Source organism: Indicator indicator, chromosome 13, assembly GCF_027791375.1.
Source record: "Indicator indicator isolate 239-I01 chromosome 13, UM_Iind_1.1, whole genome shotgun sequence".
In the NCBI taxonomy this organism is placed as follows: domain Eukaryota; kingdom Metazoa; phylum Chordata; class Aves; order Piciformes; family Indicatoridae; genus Indicator; species Indicator indicator.
The window spans coordinates 9913405-9935732 of record NC_072022.1 but is presented as its reverse complement, the minus strand read 5'-3'; the positions used below and the strand labels follow the sequence as shown (position 1 = coordinate 9935732).

Here is a 22328-nt window from a genome sequence, read left to right as displayed (position 1 = left end):
TCTCTGAGTCTGCTGGTTCTGTCCCAGCTTGCAGCAAGCCTGGTCACAGCTGCAGCTGGAAGGGTGAGGCTGCTGCCCCAGCTTAGGTGTGGGGCACAGAGATACAAAATCTACTGAAGTGGTGACCTCAAGGTGCTCTTCAACAGTGTCCCAAAGCTCAGAGCATGTGTTTGGGGTTCAGGTCAGAGGAGAGGCAGCATGGCCCTGGCTCCCTCATCACAGTCTCATAGCACATCAAAGGTTGGAAGGGACCTAAGAGATCATCAGGTCCAACCCCCCTGCCAGAGCAGGAGCACCCAGGGCAGTCTGCACAGGAATGCATCCAGGTGGGGTTGGAAAGTCTCCAGAGAAGGAGACTCCACAACCCCCCTGGGCAGCCTGCTCCAGGGCTCTGGCACCCTCACAACAAAGAAGTTTCTCCTCATGTCGAGCTGAAATCTTCTCTGTTTCAGTTTGTGTCCATTAGTCCTTGTGTTATCACTGTGCACCACCCAAAAGAGCCTGGCCCCCTCCACTTGACCCCCACCCCTCAGCTATTGACAGACATTGATCAGATCCCTCTCAGCCTTCTCCTCTCCACACTAAACAGCCCCAGGGCTCTCAGGCTCTCTTCACAGGGAGATGCTCAAGTCCCCTAAGCATCCTCCTGCCTCTCCCTTGGACTCTCTCCAGCAGCTCTCTGTCTCTCTTCAACTGGGGAGCCCCAAACTGGACACAGGATTGCAGCTGTGGTCTCAGCAGGGCAGAGCAGAGGGGCAGCAGAACCTCCCTAGCCCTGCTGCCCACACTTTCCTTGCTGCACCCCAGGATCCCATTGGCTCTCTTGGCCACAGGGCACATTGCTGTCCCATGCAGAACTTGCTGCCCACCAGCACTCCAAGGTCTTTCTCCATGGAGCTGTTTTCCAGCAGGGCAGCCTCTAACCTGTCCTGGTGCCTGCTGCTATTCCTCCCCAGCTGCAGGACCCTGACCTTGTCCTTATTGACCTTCATGAGGTTTGCCTGCACCCAGCTCTCAGCCTGTCCAGGTCATGTTGGATGGTGCCCAGCCTGAGGGGTGTCAGCCAACCCCCCAGTTTTGTATCATGGCAGAGTGCTGCTTATCCACTGCTTTTGCTCACATTAGGGCAGCTGTTTTTGTTTGATTTTTTAGTCAGTGTGTGGTGGGTGATGTCAGGAGGAACTTTTGAGAAGGGCTTCTGATAGGATGAGAGGGAATGGGTGGAAGCTGGAAGGGGAGATTGAGACTGGAGATGAGGAAGAAAATCTTTCCTGTGAGGGTGGGGAGACACTTGCACAGGTTGCCCAGGGAGGTTGTGGATGTCCCCTCCCTGGAGGTGTTCAAGGCCAGGCTGGATGAGGCCTTGAGCAGCCTGGGCTGGTGGGAGGTGTCCCTGCCCATGGCAGGGGACTGGGACTGGATGATCTTGAATGTCCCTTCCAACCCAACCCATCCTGTGACCCTAAACTGGCAGCTGATGCAGGGAGTGAGGGGTTTGCTGAAGCACTGGGTGCTCATCCCAGCCACAGGGGTGCAGCCACAAGACATTTGGCTGAATGATTCCCAGTTCAGTCCCCCCCATTCTCCATCTATCCAGTGATGAAAGCAGCCTGAAATCCACTTGCCCTTCTGCCTTGGTAATAAGTGTGCTTAACAACCCTGGTCCTAATGAGCTAGAGAAACTAAATTGCTGTCTGCTGTCATATTTAATTAAGCTGTGTCCCAGGAAACTCTCCTTTAAGTGGTGACTTTCTTTGCCTGGCACTGGTTTATCCTTCCTTTTCCTTCATCATTCCCTTTTCTCCCTTTCTCTGGTGGTGGAGCCTTCATCCCTGCAGGGGTTTCAAAGCTGTGCTGATGTGATGCTGAGGGCCATGGCTGGGTGGTGACCTGGCAGTGCTGGGCTGAGGCTTGGACTGGATGATCTGAGGAAGAAGTTCTTCCCCATGAGAGTGGTGAGAGCCTGGAATGGGTTGTCCAGGGAGGTGGTTGAGGCTCCATCCCTGGAGGTGTTTGCAGCCAGGCTGGATGAGGCTCTGGCCAGCCTGATCTGGTGTGAGGTGTCACTGCCATGGCAGGGGGGTTGGAACTGGCTGAGCCTTGTGGTCCCTTCCAACCCTGACTGATTCTAGGATTCTATGATCTTAAAGGTCTCTTCCAACCCAATCACTTCTGTGACTCTATGAAAAGCAGCTGGGAAGCCCCAGAGGCTTCTGCTGATCTCCTGCACAGTGGTGGTCCACTGCCTTCACAAAAGCCAGGTGAGAAGGCACCAAGGGCATTGCTCTGCTCTGTGGCCCTGGCAGACCTGTGCCATGCTGCACCTTCCATCCCACCAGCCCAGGCAAGCCACCACACCTCACTCCTCACTCCCCACTGCAAACTGGATTCCCTCTGCAGGTGCTGCCCACCTTGCAGGTGCCCCTGCACGTGCAGAGAGTGCAGCTGCTCCCCAGGGGCATTTGGGCTCAGCAAGCAAAGATGTGTGCACCACACAGGCAATCCCAGCATGGAGGGCTTGGAAGAGACCTCTGGAGCTCACCCAGTCCAACCCCCCTGCTCAAGCAGGGCACCCACAGCAGCTTGCCCAGCAGCACAATGCCCAGGGGGGGTTGGAAGCTCTCCACACAAGGATTCCCTGACTCCCTGATCTGATTCTCAAGCTGCAGGTCTAAAAACCAGACTGGTTTCCATTACCAACTCCATAGTAACTTTACTCCAACCAAGCATTATTACTCCTCTGTTTCTACACCTCAGGAGTCCAGTAGCCTTTTCAAGCACCACATCCCACCCCAATCCTGCCTTTCAGCTGCTTACCACCCCACATGATCCCAAAGTCAGGACAATCTTTCTTTCCTGGCAGCACCCAGGGGAGGGGAGCAAAGTTCACTTGATTCCAGAGTGGCTCTGGGTTTGTTTCACAGAAGCTGTGAAATGGAGCTTTCCTCACCAGCTCCCAGCTCCTTCTTTACAGTGGCCATTCAGACCTAAAGCCAGGAGAAGACCTCAGCACAAGAGCAGAATTGCTTTTAAACAGGGCTCAGTGTCTCTCAGAGTTGTGGTGTCCACGAGTTTTAATGGCCATCTACGTGTGCCTGTGCCTGACTGGATAACTCACAGCAGAGCAGCAGGGTCCAGACAAGCAGCTATAAATTGGTAGAGTTTGACAGGTTATTACAAGTCAGCTGAGCCACAGTAATTCTGTAGATGTGCTTTAAGCATGTGGTAAGGCAGTTCCTGCAGTAAAGCTTCAACATCTTGTCACTGCAGACTAAGAGAATGTACTGCCCGGGGAGGTGGTGGAGTCACCATCCCTGGAAGTGTTTCAAAAGAGACTGGATGAGGCCCTTGGTGCCATGGTTGAGTTGGTTGGATGGTGCTGGGTGATAGGTTGGACTGGATGATCTCAAAGGTCTTTCCCAACCTGGTTAATTCTGTGTGATTCTGAAAATGTCATCGAGCCCCCATGGTAAATTGTTTGGAGGACTCCACTGTTGTTTCTCTCCCCCACTTCAGTGGTCATTGGGTGAGGAATGAAGGCAGGAACTCTGTTGCCATATGGCAAGGAGATTCCAGACATGCAGAGAGCAGAGAAGCTCAGAAGTCCTCCCAGAAGTCCTTCCTTGCTGTGTTGTGGAATCCCCAGCACTACAGAGTCTCAGAGTCCCACTTACAGCAGAAGTCCTGGAAGCCCTTGACAGAGGAAGCAGCTACCAGGAGTCCTGAGCATGTCCCTAGCAGCATCCCTGCACCAAGCCCTGACCAGAAGCAGCTCACTGATAGAAGCAGAAGTCCCTGGCAGCCCTAACCCCCCCAGGCTGCTCCTAACCTAAATCCTTAACTCAGGTAACTCTTGCTCAGGGTGGCTGTTTCTGTGCTCTTTGTTATCAATCCTTAACCAGCAAACCCCAACCACAAGGCTGAGCTAAGATCTCCTCCCAGTCAGAGGTGCCAGCATCTCAAGGGGGTGGCTTCTGTGCCAACCCAAGGGTGCCAAGGTGAGGTTGATGTTCTTGGCACCCATGGAATGTGATTGCTTTGCTCTGGGCAGCTAAGGAATTGGGCAGCTAAGGAATCCTGCACTCTGCAGGCAGCCAGCAGCTGCCCCCAGAGCAGTGACTGCAACACTCCACAACTCCATTTCCCTCCTTAACTCCTCCTGTGCAGGGCTTGTCCCAGCTTTGGAGGAGGCAGCAGGGGGCTGCAGTAAAGAGAGCTGCAATAAATGGCAGTGAGGTCATCTCTTCAGGAAGCCCTCCAGCTCCTGGGAGTGGAAGGCACAGCAGACCTGCCCAGATTAACCCTGAGGCTCTGCAGCTCCACAGACTTCTTTTCTCACGCTGAAGTGGTTTCTCTTCACTCTGATCTCCTCACCACAGCACTGGATGTAACATGGGGCTGATTATTCCTGTGATTTCTTCAGACAGAAGTTTTATGTGGTCATGGAATCCTACAATGGCTCAGGTTGGAAGGGAGCTCAGAGCTCATCTGCTCCACCCTCCCCACCATGCCCAGGGACACCTCTCAGCCAGACTCAGCTGATCAAGGCCTCATCCAGCCTGGCCTTCAGCACCCCCAGCAAGGAGGCAGCCACAGCCTCCCTGGGCAGCCTGTGCCAGAGTCTCACCACCCTCCTGCTCAACAACTTCTTCCTCAGCTCCACTCTACCCCTGCTCTGCCTCAGCTTCAAACCATTGCCCCTTGGCCTGTCTCTAGACCCCCTCAGCAAAAGTCCCTCTGCAGCCTTCCTGCAGGATCCCTTCAGGTCCTGGCAGGCAGCTCTGAGGTCCCCCTGGAGCCTTCTCCTCTCCAGGCTGCACACCCCCAGCTGCCTCAGCCTGGCCTCACAGCAGAGCTGCTCCAGCCCTTGGAGCATCTTTGTGGCCTCCTCTGGCCTCTCTCCAGCAGCTCTGTGTCCTTCTTCTGCTGGGGACACCAGAACTGGAGGCAGGATTGGAGGTGAGGTCTGAGCAGAGCAGAGCCAAGGGGCAGAATCACTCAGAAGAGAAATGATTTAGGTCATAGAATCATTTAGGCTGGAAGAGACCTCTGAGCTCATGAAGTCCAACCATTAGCCCAGCACTACCAAGCCCAGGGCTCAGCCATGTGCCTGAGGCTTAGGAATTGTTTCCAGGATGAGACTTACCCTCTCTAGTAAAAGCCTGACTGGGACAGGACTTGGCTGCTGGGCTCCAGGGGACTGCTGCTGCAGTGCTCTGGGTCTGTGAGGGGGTAAGGTGCTGCTGGTTTGTGATTGTGGGAGGCAAAATGTCAGTGCTTTATGTGTTGGCACTGCACAGGGCCATGAGAATCCCTGTCAGTGACAATCCCTGTCCATGGTTCACTTGTTTGGAGTACTGGATTTGGACTGGATACTGGAAGAAATTCTTTCCGATGAGGGTGGGGAGACACTGGAACAGGTTGTTCAGGGAGGTCGTGGATGCCTCCTCCCTGCAGAGCTTCTCTATCCAGCAAACCTTCCCTATCCAGGAAACCTTCCCTGTCCAGGAAATCTTTCCCATCCCTCTTGGAAGGGCCATTTCTGGAGGGTTGACAGAATGCTCACCCCCAGCTCACTCCCTTCTCCCCAGTGATGTGTTCCAGGCCAGGCTGGGTGAGGCCTTGAGCAACCTGGGCCAGTGGGAGGTGTCCCTGCCCATGGCAGGGGGGGTGGAACTGGATGATCTTGAAGGCCCCTTCCAAGCCAATCCATTCTGTGAATCTGGGGATAACTTCCTCAGGAGTGCTGGGCTCAGGAGGGGGTGAAGGAGCAATAGGAGTTCCTGGGGAACATGCCCCAGAGCAGCAGAATGGGATCTGATCCTGAGCTTCCCCTGTCTGAAGTCACAGAATCACTAATTCTTTGTGTTCCAGCCTAGCTCAGGTCTTTCCAGTTCTTGTGATGCTTTCTGCTTGGCAGAAAGTGATGTCTCTAAATCAGGAGAGACCGTTTAGACTAAAACATTCCTCTGTCTCTGCTTGGAGGGGGAGAACAATGGCAAGGGAAGAAGAGTAATGCTTCTTGCTGTCTGCTGGAGTCCAACAGGCTATAAATACATTTTCCCCTCCACTCAAGGAGCAGAATGAGAGGCTGCAGGTAGCTCTGGCTCTTCACAAACCACCTGCTGAAAGGAAAAGCATCTGCACAGAACCACCTCTAGAGGTGGAGCAAAATGGGGAGATTCAGATTGGGTGGTAGGAAGAAGTTCTTCCCCATGAGGGTGGTGAGAGACTGGCAGAGGTTGCCCAGGGAGGTGGTGGAAGCCTCATGCCTGGAGGTTTTTGCAGCCAGGCTGGATGTGGCTGTGAGCAACCTGCTGTAGTGTGAGGTGTCCCTGCCTCAAGGGACCCTGAGGTCCCTTCCAACCCTAACAATTGTGTGATTCTGTGATGTAGTGACAGGACGAGTGGTGATGGCTTCAGACTGGAAGAAGCTGGCTTTAGATGAGACATGAGGAAGAAATTCTTCCCCTTGAGGATGGTGAGGCACTGGAACAGGTTGCCCAGAGAAGCTGTGGAGGTGTCCCTGGCCATGGCAGGGGGTTGGAACTGGCTGAGCCTTGAGGTCCCTTCCAAGCCTGGCAATTCCGTGATTCCAAATCCCCTGGAGTGGTTGAAGCTTTCAGTTTGGGCTCTGTGCTCCTGACACTATGTTTTAACTGTCAGTTTAGAGTCACAGAATTGTTTGGGTTGGCAAAGCCCTTTGGGCTCATCCAGTCCAACCATTCTCTAACTCCACCTGGGCTGGTGTTAACCCATGGCCCTCAGCACCACATCTCTGCCTCTTTGAAACCCCTCCCTGGTTTCAAAGGAAACCCCACCCTGCGGTTCACCCACCTCCTGGGTGAATTCCCATCCCTGGGCAGCCTGTGCCAGTCTCTGGGAACCCTCTCAGGGAAGAAGTTTCTTCTAACCCAACCCTCCCCTGAGGCAACTTGAGGCTATTTCCTCTTGCCCTTATCCCTAGAAGGAAGAGCCCAGCCCCAGCCTGAGCCTCCAACCTCCTTTCAGGGAGCTGTAGAGAGCCAGAAGGTTTCCCCTCAGCCTCCTCTTCTCTAAGCTGAATACCCCCAGCTCCCTCAGCTGCTCCTCCCCAGCCCTGTTCTCCAGACCCTTCCCCAGCTTGGTTGCCCTTCTCTGGCTCTGCTGCTGCTCTCAATGTCCTTCTTGGAGTGAGGAGCCCAAAACTAAGGGCAGGATTCAAGGAGCAGCCTCCCCAGTGCCCAGTCCAGGGGGACAATCCCTGCCCTGCTCCTGCTGGCCACACCATTGCAGATCCAGGCCAGGATGCTGGTGGCCTTCTTGGCCAGCTGGGCACCCCCTGGCTCACCTCCATATCACCTGTGGGGGTTGCACAAGGTTGCACTCATTTTACAGAACTGATGTTTTTCCCTTTTCCTCTCTTTTTCTTCCTGCCTGCCTTGCAAAAGGAGCAGCTGGGTGCTGGTGGAAAGTTCATTGTTTTTATGACATTTCAACCACTTTTTTTTTTTCAGAGTTATTTCTCTTTCATTTCTGCCTTTTTTTTTTTTTTTTCTTAATGCCAGTAGGAAAAAAATTATTCCCCCATCCCATCCCCCATCCCCCATGGCTTAGATTTGGTTACAGCAACCTCAGAAAATGTTTGAAGCTCATCTTGGTTGGGTGAAATCTTTCCCTGCTGGTGTGGCTGTTTTGGGGGTGGGAATCAAGGAACTGGGGGCTCTGATTTTTCAGCACTGTTAGCTGGCAATGGATGAGTATTTTTATGCTTTTGGAAACCTGTTTTAACAGTTCCCAACTTCATAGTCAGCTCATATGTGTTAACAGTAACCCCCCATTAGCATTCAAAAAAGGCTGAAATCTTGACACACTTCTCCTGCACATGAGGCTCAGCAAGGCCAAGGGAAAGGTCCTGCAGCTGGGTCAGGCCAGTCCCAGGCACAGATCCAGGCTGGGTGCAGAGTGGGTTGAGAGCAGCTCTGAAGAAAGAGCATTGGGGGTGTTGGTTGCTGAGCAGCTCCCCAGGAGCCAGCAGTGCCCTCCTGCAGCCCAGCAGGCAGCTGTGTGCTGGCTGCAGCCAGAGGAGTGTGGGCAGCAGGGCAGGAGAGGGGATTCTGCCCCTTGGCTCTGCTCTGCTCAGACCTCACCTCCAATCCTGCCTCCAGCTCTGGTGTCCCCAGCAGAAAGAGGACACAGAGCTGCTGGAGAGAGGCCAGAGGAGGCCACAAAGATGCTCCAAGGGCTGGAGCAGCTCTGCTGTGAGGCCAGGCTGAGGCAGCTGGGGGTGTGCAGCCTGGAGAGGAGAAGGCTCCAGGGGGACCTCAGAGCTGCCTGCCAGGACCTGAAGGGATCCTGCAGGAAGGCTGCAGAGGGACTTTTGCTGAGGGGGTCTAGAGACAGGCCAAGGGGCAATGGTTTGAAGCTGAGGCAGAGCAGGGGTAGAGTGGAGCTGAGGAAGAAGTTGTTGAGCAGGAGGGTGGTGAGACTCTGGCACAGGCTGCCCAGGGAGGCTGTGGCTGCCTCCTTGCTGGGGGTGCTGAAGGCCAGGCTGGATGAGGCCTTGAGCAGCTGAGTCTGGCTGAGAGGTGTCCCTGGGCAGTGCATATTAATCTTCACTGCTGTTTTACAGCATCTGAGGTGCTGTGGCTCAGGTGCCTGTCTCTGAGCAGGTGTAGTATCCATGGTCCTGTCTTGCCTTTCAAAGATTTAATTGATATTTGCTTGTGGTTGCCTCCTCCCTGGGGGTGCTGAAGGCCAGGCTGGATGAGACCTTGATCAGCTGAGTCTGGCTGAGAGGTGGCCCTGGGCATGGTGGGGAGGGTGGAGCAGATGAGCTCTGAGCTCCCTTCCAACCTGAGCCATTCCAGGATTCTTTTTGTTCCTTATTACCAGTTGATCCAAAGCCATTCTCCTCTCTTCCATTAGCTCAGTCACACCTTTTGGCAAGCAGAGCTCTCAGTCCCATGTGCCAGATGTTGATGTGCTTTCCTTATGGCCTGGGCTCTGGGGTGGGGGTTTTGTGTCCTCCAGGATTTCCTGGACTATGTCACCTTTGCAGTAAGCTCCAGCTACCTGTCTGCTAAACCTAACAGGAGGGTTAGAAAACAATTGCTTTGTCTGGGGCTAATGTTCAGTTTAATTTACCCACTAATCTTAATTCTTCTCCTAACAAGGGCAGGAGCAGTAATTGGCTTCCCAGCACAATCAAGATTCAGGGGCTGTGGCTGTGCATATGCAACTGAAGTGCTGATCCATTCCCTTTAAGCAGGGTAACAACTCCTCCTAGACTCAGTGTATTTAACCAACTTTTTCTTGGGGGGTGCATGCATGCAGTTGTCTGAACAACCAGGATAAATATTCTAGGGGGAGGAGCCATCCCACTGAATCCTCTGGGAAGCTCTGAAAATTCAGCAAGGACCTGAGTTTGGAGGTGCCTCTGGAGATGACCCAGCCCAGCCTCTACTGGAGGTGGGGAAACTGGAGCATATTCCAGGAGCATATTCCAACCCAGGAATTGTTTGGGTTGGAAAAGACCTCTAAGATCATCCAGGCCAGCCTAAGACCACCATGGCTAGTAAACCATGTCTCCAAGTGCCATGGCCACAGGTTTTTTTAACACCTCCAGGGATGGGGACTCCACCACCTCCCTGGGCAGCCTGCTCCAAGCCCTGACCACTCTTGCAAAGAAATTGTTCCTCATTTCCAACCTAAACCTCCCCTGGGGCAACTTGAGGTCATTTCCTTTATCAGGTTCTATCAGAGCCCAAGCCCCACCTCACTGAAGCTTCCTTTCAGGGAGTTGTAGACAGCAAGGAGGTCTCCACTCAGCCTCCTCTCCTCCTCTTGTGTTCTCCTCTCCTCTTGTGTTCTCCTCCTCTGTTTTTCCCCTCTTCTTTTCTCCTCTCCTCTTCTCTTTTGTTCCCCTCTTCTGTTCTTCCCCTGTTCTCCTCTCCTCTTTTCCTCTTTTGTTCTCCTCTTCTGTTCTTCCCCTCTTCTCCTCTCCTCTTTTCCTCTTGTGTTCTCTTCTGTTCTTCCCCTCTTCTTTTCTCCTCTCCTCTCCTTCTCTTGTGTTCTCCTCTTCTGTTCTTCCCCCCTTCTCCTTTTCTTCTCTCCTCTTCTCATGTCCACCTGGACTTTGTGCCTGTCCAAGGATGGAGATTCCAGGATTTCTGCAGCATTTCTGGGTGAGCTGCTGCACATTTGCCCACCCTCCCCATAAAGGGTTCTTTAGGGTTAAATAGAATTGCCAGTTTGTGCCCATTGCCTCTTGGCCATTCACTGGGCACCACTGGGAGGAACCTTTCTCTCTTGTCTGTACGCAAGGCTAAGACCCCTCTGAGTCTTCTGGTCACTGGGCTGAACAGTGCCAGCTCTCTTAGACTCTCCTTCAGTCCCTCAGTCATCTCCATGGCCTTTCATTGGAGTTACTCCAGCATGTCCCTGTCCCTGTCCCTGTTGTACTGGGGAACCCAGCACTCCTCATGCACCTCACCAGTGCTGAGCAGAGGGCATCTGACTGCTGATCAGTAGCTGAAGGGTGGGGGACAACAGGAGGCTGCAGAGCTGCTGAGGGGCCTGGAGCAGCTCTGTGAGGAGCAAAGGCTGAGAGCCCTGGGGCTGAGAGCCTGCAGAAGAGCAGCCCCAGAGGGGAGCTGAGCAATGCTCAGCAAGAGACAAAGGAGCTGTGGGGGGCAAGAGGCTGGGGCCAGACTCTGCTCAGTGGTGCCCAGGGACAGCACTAGGGGCAATGGGCACAAAGTGGAACCCAGGAGGTTCCATCTGAACAAGAGGAGAAAGTTGTTTGGTGTGAGGGTGCTGGAGGCCTGGAGCAGGCTGCCCAGAGAGGTTGTGGAGTCTCCTTGTGTGGAGAGCTTCCAACCCCCCCTGGGCATTGTGCTGCTGGGCAAGCTGCTGTGGGTGCCCTGCTTTAGCAGGGGGTTGGACTGGGTGAGCTCCAGAGGTCCCTTCCAACCCCACCATGCTGGGAGTCTGGGATGCTGTGTTGCCTTGCTTAGCAGCACAACTGGAACCCAGGGGTGTTCAGAGGAGACCCACACAAAGCTTGAGCAGGTGAGGAGGGGGGCAGGAAGCTGTGCCAGGAGGCAGGGGGCAGGATGCTGTGCCAGGGGGAGGGGTGCAGGAAGCTGTGCCAGGAGTCAGGGTGCAGGATGCTGTGCCAGGCAATAATGCTGCTCTGCAGTGAGCTCCAGCACTGGAGTTCATCAGTGAGACAATAATGAGGTGATTGGAGGCATTTGCATGGATTTCCATGAGAAAGGGGAATGTAGGTGAGCAGCCTGCACTCCATTCACTGGCTGAATGGCTCTGATAAGAGCAGATCAGGCTGGCAATGACAGGGAACATTTTCTGTGGCACCCGGATTTATCCACTGGCGGGGAAGAGAGTGGACTTCCAGGGGGTAGGGAAGAGGCTCTGTGGCTGAGGGGGAGCCCAGCTTTTTATTAAAAGGACTTTACTCCTTCAAGCAGTGAGACAGAGAGGTCCTGTGCTCCTGGGTCAAGATGCCAGACAAGACAATCATAACGTTCCCCCTGGCCTGGAGGTAGTTAATCTTGGAATTAGGCACCCAAGAGTCCAGAGCTCTGCCAGCTGCAGCAGCATCCCTGACAGATCCATCTCAGTGCTTTGTCTCTTCCCTTGTCTGTGGACTGCTTGGCTGGCAGTGGAGCATGTTTGTGTGAACTTCAATCAGGTAATTAAAATCAGCTATTAAAAATAGGATTTGTACTTGCACCTCACTAACCACTCCAGCACTGGAAGATGCTGCCCCCAGGTCTGGTGTCCCCAGCAGAAGAAGGACACAGAGCTGCTGGAGAGAGGCCAGAGGAGAACACAAAGATGATCCAAGGGCTGGAGCAGCTCTGCTGTGAGCACAGGCTGAGGGAGCTGGGGGTGTGCAGCCTGGAGAGGAGAAGGCTCCAGGGGGACCTCAGAGCTTCCTGCCAGGACCTGAAGGGATCCTGCAGGAAGGCTGCAGAGGGACTTTTGCTGAGGGGGTCTAGAGACAGGCCAAGGGGCAATGGTTTGAAGCTGAGGCAGAGCAGGGGTAGAGTGGAGCTGAGGAAGAAGTTGTTGAGCAGGAGGGTGGTGAGAGTCTGGCACAGGCTGCCCAGGGAGGCTGTGGCTGCCTCCTTGCTGGGGGTGCTGAAGGCCAGGCTGGATGAGACCTTGAGCAGCTGAGTCTGGCTGAGAGGTGTCCCTGGGCATGGTGGGGAGGTTGGAGCAGATGAGCTCTGAGCTCCCTTCCAACCTGAGCCATGCTGTGATTCTCATCTCTTCTGACTTATGCCCTGGATCAAAGAGGACCATGTGGTGACCCTGGATGTTCAGCACAGAGTCACACCTTCCTGTATGACTAATATTGGGGGGGTGAAGGTAGGAGGGAGAAGAGAAGATGTAATTTTTCCATTCCAGGTCTTGTTGATTGACTTGCTTCTCGTTCTAGGACATTTCAGTGCCTGTGTTTGAGCAGTGAGTGACAGCTGCTGTCGTAGGGAAGGAACCTGAGTGCATAATTTCAAGCCATAAATCATCATGGCTTTTTATTTTTACCCTTTTCTGTTTGCTGTTGGGGTTAGTTGGGGTTACCTCAACAGGAGGAGAAGCTCCCTTGGTGTGAGGGTGCTGGAGGCCTGGAGCAGGCTGCCCAGAGAGGTTGTGGAGTCTCCTTGTGTGGAGAGCTTCCAACTCCCCCTGGGCATTGTGCTGCTGGGCAAGCTGCTGTGGGTGCCCTGCTTTGGACTGGGTGATTCACAGCTTGCATTGGGTTGGAAGGGACCCTCCAAGGTCATCTTGTCCAACCCTCCAAGGTCATCTTGTCCAACCCCCCTGCAGTCAACAGGGACACCTCCAACTAGATCAGGCTGCCCAGGGCCACAAGTCTGATCTTGAATATTCATCTCCAGGGATGGGTCTCAACCACACCTCTGGGCAGCCTGTTCCAGTGTTTTACTACTCTCACTGTGCAGAACTTCCTCCTGATGTCCAACCTAACTCTGCCCTGCCCCACTTTCAAACCATTGCCCCTCATCCCACTGCTACAAGCCCTTGTGGAGGTGGTGATGTCTCCTTTGGAGAGATTCCAAACCTGAGCATTGTGATCCTGGGCAATGCTCTGGTGGTGGGGACTGGATTGGATCATCTCCAGAGGTCCCTTCCAGCTGGTATCATGCTGTGATCCTGTGAGTTGGATCCCTCACAGCCAGAACTCCACACACAGAGTGTCAAAGGAGACCAACTCCCCCTTCCCAAAGCATGAAGTCAGAGCAGTGCTCCCCAGCAGATGGCCTCTCCTCCCCATTTCATGGACACCAGTTCTCAGTGGGCCATTCATTATGTGGTGCAGCTGAAGCAGCTGTGGATTGCTGTAATTATGGATTTGATAGATCTGCCACACTCCACTCTGAATACTGATGTGAACTTTCTGCAGCTCCTTGGAATCAGGTTAATTTCCTCTTGATTATAGAGCTTCTGATTAACTAAAGATGTTTGTCAGGCTAATATTTTTCCTACTACAGAAATAAATGCTGCCTGGATTGCACAATCAGAGCAGTGCTTTGCAGTGTTGGAACTCCTAGGGGAGAACTTCTGGGTTCCCCAAATGCTTCCAGGTATCATGCTTCTGCTAATGACCTGCTTAGAGATGCTGTGAGGTTGGCTTTCCTTGGGTCCAGCATCATCATCATCATCACCAGTGATTCACTGCCTGGAATGGGTATGTTGGAGAAGTAAATATTCCATAGAACTCCTGGGCTTCTCCTGCTCTGAGCTGGACCAGCACCAGTTCTGCTGGGGGCTGTGAGTGCCCAGCTCAGGCTCTGCTCACTCAGGCTCTTGCTGAAGCTCAGGGCAGCTTGGCACAGCCAGGGGCTGCTGCTAGCAGGCAGAAGCTGATGGGCAGAGGTCCTGCCAAGGCCTGGGGGGCACAAAGCCTCTGCCTCACACTTGCTGCTCTGCACACCAAGGGCACTGCCACAGCTCTGCCCCACCTTGGGGGACAGGAAGGCAGAGGGGGCAGCTGTGGGGAGGAGCAGACAGCACAGCTGAGCCTCAAGTGCCCACCAAGGGATTGCAGCCCATGGAGGCCATCTGCAGCAGCAAGCTGAGGGATCCCCAGGCTCAAGCCTCTTCTTCCCTGGCTGCTGTCCCAGCAGGACTCTGTCCCTTCTGCCTTCCAGCCCCATCCCTGTCTTCCTCAATCCAGCTCCAGAATCCAGCTCCTGAATCCAGTTCCCATCTGCTGCTGAGCCCAGGCTGGGACTTGCCCAGTGCCTGCCCCCAGCAGCAGTGGTGCCAGTGGTGCCATCCTTGCCCTCAGGGCTTGGGTTCCATGTTGCTTTGTGTCTCTGTGTCTCTATCCCATGGCATTGTTCTTCTTTCCATCCCAGCTGCCTTAGTTTCTTTCCCAGCCCCTCAGTCTCTCTCCCTTCTTCCCTTTCTCTTCCCTTAGGGAAGGCAGAGGGCTTCCTGGACAGCCTCTGGCACTCAGATGGTGCCCAGCCCGGCCCTGACCCCTGACAAGTGTAAATGTCCCTGAAGTTTGCACTACAGGAAGAGTCCACTGCCAGGTTTCTGTTGATGTTTCTTCTTTAAGCAGTTCCTGCTGCAGAGGGCAGGAGATTTGTCCTGGTGCCATTTGCAGCCCTTGTCTTATCCTCTGGAGAGCAGATTATGTTTTGCTCTCCTGTGTTTTCCTGTTGAGGCTATTCATAGCTTCGTGTCCTTACTCCAAGAGCTTTGCCTCAGCACAATCCACTGACTTCAGAGGAGTTATTCATGGTTCATGCTGCTGCAGCAGAGGCCTCTCATCCCAAACACCCAGTGGGAGGCAGGGCTGCTGGACCCAGGCTCCTCTGGAATCAGTTCAAGTGGCCCCTGTGGGCCTGGAGAACACTTTGTGAATCTGCTCTATTCACCTGGAATATTGCAGCCAGTTCAGGAGGGACAGGGATCTGCTGGAGAGAGTCCAAGGGAGGGCTGCAAGGATGCTGAAGGGACTGCAGCACTGCCTGGGGAGGAGAGGCTGAGAGCCCTGGGGGTGTTTAGTGTGGAGAGGAGAAGGCTGAGAGGGATCTGATCAATGTCTATCAATAGCTGAGGGCTGGGGGTCAGGAAGGAAGGGACAAGGACAGGCTCTGCTCAGTTGTACCCTGGGATAGGACAAGGAGCAATGGATGGAAACTGCAGCACAGGAGGTTCCACCTCAGCATGAGGAGGAACTTCTTCAGTGGGAGGGTCCCAGAGCCCTGGCACAGGCTGCCCAGAGAGGTTGTGGAGTCTCCTTCTCTGGAGCCTTTGCAGCCCTGTCTGGATGTGTTCCTGTGTGAGCTGTGCTGGATTCTCTGGTCCTGCTCTGGCAGGGGATTGGACTGGAAGATCTCCAGAGGTCCCTTCCAACCCCTAATGTCCTGTGATCCTACTTCACTCAGCAGCAGCCCTTCCTGCACTGCAGTGTCAATAGGTCAAGAAGGTGGCTTGTCTGCAGTCAGCTGAGCTCTTGGGGAGGCAGGAACCCAAAGAATATCCTTTAACCCTTCCTTTCCAGTAAAGGCACCCAAAAGAACTTCAGGATGCCAGGAAATGACTCGTGAGATGTCAGGGACCTGGGCATAAATGCAAGCTCCCTAGGATAGGGCTAAAGGAAATATCTTCAAGTTGCTTCAGGGGAGGTTTAGGTTGGCCATGAAGAACAATTTCTTTGCCCAAAAGGGGTTGGCAAAACCTGGAATGAGTTGCCCAGGGCCGTGGTGGAGTCCTGATGCCTGGAGGGGCTGAAAAGCTGTGGAGATGTGGTGCTGAGGGCCATGGTTCAGTGGTGCCCTGGCTGTGTTTGCTGAGCAGTTGGAGCTGTTGATCTTAAAGCTCTCTTCCAACCCAAACTATTCCATGATTCTCTGCTGTACCAGGTTTGAACCCAGCATGGCTGGGCAGGGGGAAGCTGTCCTGGGTCACCTTGGAAGGAAGGACATCTCTGGCAGAGTGAAATGGGTCAGGGCTAGATTGCTTCCCACTGGCAAATCTCTCATCTTTATCGACCCTTCCCAATGTGCTCTGCCTTCAGACTGTGGTGATTTGCCTCTTGAGTTAGCTGCAAGGTAAAGGTGGTGAGTTCTGGGGCAACCAAAAAAAAGAACAATAATACAAGAAAGACTTCAGCTTTCATGGCATCATCTGTCAGGAGCTTTCCAGCTCTGCTGAGCAGCACAGCAAGGGTTAGTCTGGGCTTTTCCTCCTGACACAGGGACTTGCAGAACCTTTTCTCACTGCATTTGCTACCTCCCAAGCCATTTTTTCCTTCAGTCTCCATTTGTTTGCTGCTCCTTGGTATTCAGAGGGTGTTCTGCCTGTGCAGAGGTGTCCTTCTGGAGCTTGAGCTTCACAGATTCACAGAATGGGTTGGGTTGGAAGGGACCTTCAAGATCATCCAGTTCCAATCCCCTGCCATGGGCAGGGACACCTCCCACCAGCCCAGCTTGCTCAAGGGCTCATCCAGCCTGGCCTTGAACACCCCCAGGGAGGAGGTATCCAGAGCCTCCCTGGGCAACCTGTTCCTGTGTCTCCCCATCTTCACTGCAAAGAGTTTCTTTCCAATCTCCAGTCTCAATCTGCCCTCACTGAGCAGCTTCTGGCTCAGCCAGGTTCCTTCCCAGGGTTGTTCTGCACTGGGGTAGTTTTCACTCCCAGCATCTGACTTCCATGAACCTTACAGACATCAGGCCCCTCACTCCAAGAAGGACACTGAGGTGCTGGAGCATGTCCAAAGAAGAATAACAAAGCTGCTGAAGGGTCTAGAGCACAAAGTCCTGTGAGAGAAGGCTGAGGGAGCTGGGGCTGTTTAGTCTTCAGAAGAGAAGGCAGAGGGGAGACCTCATCTCCCCCTACAACTCCCTCAAAGGAGGTTGCAGTAAAGTGGGGTTAGGTCTCGTCTCACAAGAGACAGGACAAGAGGCAAGAGCCTCCAGTTGTGCCAGGGCAGGCTCAGGATGGGTGTTATGGATAATTTATTCACAGAAAGGCTCTCAGGCTTCGGAGCAGGCTGCCCATGGAGGTTGTGGAGGCTCCTCTGGAGAGCTTCCAACCAACCCTGGCCATTGTGACCCTGGGCAAGCTGCTGTGGATGCTTCTGCTTTAGACTTGATGGTCTCCAGAGATCCCTTCCAACCCTCACCATGCTGGGACTCCATGCAAAGCAGAGGCAGCAAGATGCTGAGAAGCTCAGCAGGAGCCAGCAGTGAGCACTTGCAGCCCAGAGAGCCAAGCAGAGCCTGGGCTGCAGCAAGAGAAGTGTGGGCAGCAAGGCCAGGGAGGGGATTCTCCCCCTCTGCTCCACTCTGTGAGACCACACCTGGAGCTCTGTGTCCAGTTCTGGAGCCTCTGTTCCAGGAAGGATCTGGAGGGGCTGGAAGGTGTCCAGAGAAGGGCCATGAGAATGAGCAGAGGGCTGGAGCTGCTCTGCTCTGGAGACAGCCTGAGAGAGTTGGGGTTGTGCAGGCTGGAGAGGAGAAGGCTCCCAGGAGACCTTCTTGTGGCCTTGCAGGATCTGAAGGGGGCTCCAAGAAAGCTGGGGAGGGACTTTGGAGGGTGCCAGGGAGTGATAGGAGTGGGGGGAATGGAGCAAAACTAGAAATGGGGAGATTCAGATTGGATGTTAGGAAGAAGTTCTTCCCCATGAGGGTGGTGAGAGACTGGCAGAGGTTGCCCAGGGAGGTGGTGGAAGCCTCATGCCTGGAGGTTTTTGCAGCCAGGCTGGATGTGGCTGTGAGCAACCTGCTGTAGTGTGAGGTGTCCCTGCCCATGGCAGGGGGGGTTGGGACTGGCTGAGCCTTGAGGTCCCTTCCAGCCCTGACAATTCTATGATTCTGTGACAGAGCAGTCTTGGTGCTTGGTGCTTGGTGACTCTTTTACTGCTGTGTGTGTCTCACCAGCAGTGCCACACTCAGCAATGCCTCCTGGCTGTTCCTGTGGTCTCTGAGTACAGGCAGTGAAAGGTCTCAAGAAGATTCAGATCCTGAACTTGTGGTTTCCTCTCCTCTCCTTGTAAATCACAGGGGTCAGGGAGGCAATCAGGTCTCCATCTCCCATGTCTGAAGCTGGAGATCAGTGGTTATCAATAATGTCCATTCCACCTAATCAGACCTTTTAGTTGCTTGCTGTGCCCTGTGCTGATCTTCCCCCAGATCCTGTCTGCTCTGCTCCCTTTTCACAGGGTTGTGGAGCTGCTTAACACTTGATGTCTTCACTAGCACCTTTGGTCACTCAGGGCACTTGGTGCCTGTTTCCACACCTGCCCATGGAGCTCTCTCTGCCCTGAGTGCAGGCTCTGTGACTAAGGAGCCAGCCCTGCTGCTCTGCTGCTCCTCCAGCCCAACCCCAGCGTGAGGCCAACAGCAAGCAGAGGCCCAGGGCATCCCCACTTGGTGTTTGGCAGTCCCTGACACAACTTAAGGAGATCTGCTGGAGTGTTTCAAGTGCCACCAACACACAAGGTCTCCAGGGCTGCTGTCACACAATCTCTTTGGTTGGAAGACAACTTTGAGATGAAGTCCAAGCCTTAGCCCAGCCCTGCCAGGTCACCACCAAACCATGGCCCCCAGCACCACATCTCCAAGGCTGTGAAACCTCTCCGGGGATGGAGACTCCACCACTGCCCTGGGCAGCCTGGGCCAGGCCTTGACAACCCTTGTGGGGAAGAAATTCTTCCTCATGTCCAACCTAAACCTCCCCTGGCACAAGTTGAGGCCATTTCCTCTTCACAGAATGCTGTGGGTTGGAAAGGGCCTTAAGGATCATCCAGTTCCAACTCTCTGCCATGGGCAGGGACACCTCCCACCAGCCCAGGCTGCTCAAGGTCTCATCCAGCCTGGCCCTGGACACTTCCAGGGAGAGGACATCCACAGCCTCCCTGGGCAACCTGTGCCAGTCTCTCCCCACCCTCACCCTGAGGAATTTCTTCCCCAGCTCCAGTCTCAGTCTCCCCTCTCCCAGCTCAAAGCCATTCTCCCTGTCACTCCCAGCCTTTGTCAAAAGTCCTTTCCCAGCTCTCCTGTAGTCCCCTTCAGATCCTGGAGGGTTGCTCTCAGGTCTCCCAGGATCCTTCCTTTCATCCTTTCACCCAGAGCCTCTTGGTTGCTTTAATGTAGAGAAGCCCTCACACCTCACAGTTTTCTTGGTTAATATTGCAGGTAGTGGAAGTGACTCTTTAAAACCAAGATGAAATGAGTTCTGTGCAGAGCAGAATGAAGCAGGCTCTGCCTCATCTCTGCAGTGCAGCTGGGGATGTAATTACAGTGACGTGCCTGATCACCTTTCCTCCTGCAACAGGACTTTGGATCAGTTGCATCCTGGCTTGGGGGTTTAAATCTTTAATGACATCCAGACCTGTTCTGAAAGGCAGTGGATTGAGCAGGAGTGTTGTGTTCTGCTGCTCACCCAGGAGGGGAAAAAGCTAAACCACCTGGGAGGTGCACTTGAAATTGGTGTAAGCCTCAGAGAAAGCTGAGCATCAGTAGATGTGGTGTTAGAGATGTGGTTCAGTGGTGGACTTGGCAGTGCAGGGTTAAAAATTGGACTGAATCATAGAATCCCAGAAGGGCTCAGGTTGGAAGGGAGCTCAGAGCTCATCTGCTCCAACCTCCCCATCATGCCCAGGGACACCTCTCAGCCAGACTCAGCTGCTCAAGGTCTCATCCAGCCTGGCCTTCAGCACCCCCAGCAAGGAGGCAGCCACAGCCTCCCTGGGCAGCCTGTGCCAGACTCTCACCACCCTCCTGCTCAACAACTTCTTCCTCAGCTCCACTCTACCCCTGCACTGCCTCAGCTTCAAACCATTGCCCCTTGGCCTGTCTCTAGACCCCCTCAGCAAAAGTCCCTCTGCAGCCTTCCTGCAGGATCCCTTCAGGTCCTGGCAGGCAGCTCTGAGGTCCCCGTGGAGCCTTCTCCTCTCCATCCTGAACACCCCCAGCTGCCTCAGCCTGGCCTCACAGCAGAGCTGCTCCAGCCCTCGGATCATCTTTGTGGCCTCTCTCCAGCAGCTCTGTGTCCTTCTTCTTCTGGGGACACCAGAACTGATTGTGTCCTGGGGGCCTTCCCCCACTCCTGAGGCATTTCCCCTCCGTGGTTACTACCATTCAGCAGGAGGCTCCACATCACTGGTGCAACCATGCCACCTTGTGTTAATTCCTGCTCCCTTAGGGCCTGGAGCAGACAAAGAAACAAATGCAGAGGAGTTTGTGTGTGTGGATTGCACCTGTAGGCACCACTGCTGGGGACACCAGAACCAGAGGCAGGATTGGGGGGGGTCTCTCAGCAGGGCAGAGCCAAGGGGCAGAATCCCCTCTCTCACCCCGCTGCCCACACTGGGCTGCACGAGGAGGTCCTTTGGGGAGGGCTTTAACTTCAAATCAAATCAAATCCAGTCCAGTCCAGTCCAGTCCCCCTGGGTGTGCATGGAGCCCCCTGAAGGGCAATGTGTTGATCAGAGCTTTGCCTCTCTCCCTCAGTCAGCAGCAGAGTACGTGAAGTCCCGCCTGCCTGAAGTCCTGAAGCAGCACCTGCAGGACTATGAGAAGGACAAGGAGAACAGTGTGCTGTCCTACCAGACCATCCTGGAGCAGCAGATCCTCTCCATCGACAGGGAGATGCTGGAAAAGCTGACAGTGTCCTACGATGAGGCAGGTATGTGAGTGCTGCCCTCCTGGGGCTCGAACCACACTGCTCCCTCCCAGCCTGGCTGCTCAGCATTAGGCCTTAGAGACACAGAACCACAGAGTGGCTCAGGCCCAGGGGGACCTCAGAGATCATAGAATTGTCAGGGTTGGGAGGGACCTCAACGATCATAGAATCAGAGAATTGTCAGGGTTGGAAGGGACCTCAAGGCTCAGCCAGTCCCAACCCCCCTGCCATGGGCAGGGACACCTCACACTCCAGCAGGTTGCTCACAGCCACATCCAGCCTGGCTGCAAAAACCTCCAGGCATGAGGCTTCCACCACCTCCCTGGGCAACCTGTGCCAGTCTCTCACCACCCTCATGGGGAAGAACTTCTTCCTAACATCCAATCTGAATCTCCCCACTTCTAGTTTTGCTCCATTCCCCCCAGTCCTGTCACTCCCTCACACCCTCCAAAGTCCCTCCCCAGCTTTCTTGGAGCCCCCTTCAGATCCTGGAAGGCCACAAGAAGGTCTCCTGGAATCCTTCTCCTCTCCAGACTGCACAACCCCAACTCTCTCAGGCTGTCTCCAGCCCTCTGCTCATCCTCATGGCCCTTCTCTGGACACCTTCCAGCACCTCCAGATCTTTCCTGTAATAGAAGCTCCAGAACTGGACACAGAGCTCCAGGTGGGGTCTCACCAGAGCAGTGTAGATCATCTGCCCCAACCTCCCTGCCATGGGCAGGGACACTTCTCAACTGGACTTGGCTGCTCAAGTCCCCTGGGGACCATGCTGAACTCAGGTCAGAATTTTCCTTTCAGCTCTTTCAGGAAGAAGCCTCAAGCTCATAACTGAGCTTTGCAGCCTGTTTGGGTGCTGTTTATCAGGCACCAGCTGGAGTGTATCACTCTGCTGTTAGGTTGGATGACACTTCTTGGGGCAGTGTGGCTGGAAAGCTGCTGGCAGAAAGGGACCTGGGGGTGCTGATGGACAAGCAGCTGAAGAGGAGCCAGCAGTGTGCCCAGGTGACCAAGAAAGCCAAAGGCATCCTGGCTGGGATCAGCAATGCTGTGTCCAGCAGGAGCAGGGAGGGGATTGTCCCCTGGGACTCAGCTCTGGGGAGGCCACACCTCAAGAGTTGTGTCCAGTTTGGGGCACCTCAATGCAAGAGAGATGTGGAGGTGCTGGAGCCAGGGCAGAGGAGGGCAAGGAAGGGCCTGGAGAAGAAATCTGATGGAGAGAGACTGAAGGAGCTGGGGATGGTTAGTGTGAAACAGAGGAGGCTGAGGGAGACCTCATGGCTGTCTACAGCTACCTGAAAGGAGGTTGTGGAGAGGTTGGTGCTGGTCTCTTCTCACAGGGAATTAGTGACAGAACAAGAGGGAATGGCCTCAAGCTGCCACTGGGGAGGTTTAGACTGGACAGAAGGAAACATTTTTTCCCAGCAAGAGTGGTCAGGGATTGGAATGTGCTGCCCAGGGAGGTGGTGGAGTCCCCAAGCCTGGCTGTGTTTCCAGGTGGTTTGGATGTGGTGCTTGGGGCTCTGGTTCAGGGGTGAGCCTTGCAGAGTAGGGTTCTGGGTTGGACTTGGTGATCCTGAGGCTCTTCTCCAACCTGAATGTTTCTGGGATTCTATGATCAGGGGATCCCCATCCCCTGAGTTTCTCTGGAACACTCA

The 22328-nt window shown here is 54.3% G+C and overlaps 1 protein-coding gene across 1 annotated transcript in view; it reads left to right on the top strand.

Annotated features, from left to right (window-relative positions):
* Positions 1 to 22328, top strand: part of PPM1L (protein phosphatase, Mg2+/Mn2+ dependent 1L) — a 126615-nt gene that overhangs the window by 83431 nt on the left and 20856 nt on the right. Inside the window, exon 2 of the mRNA XM_054386211.1 lies at positions 20502 to 20676. Within this exon, the coding sequence (XP_054242186.1) occupies positions 20502 to 20676 (175 nt within the window). The remainder of the gene's footprint in view (positions 1 to 20501; positions 20677 to 22328) is intronic.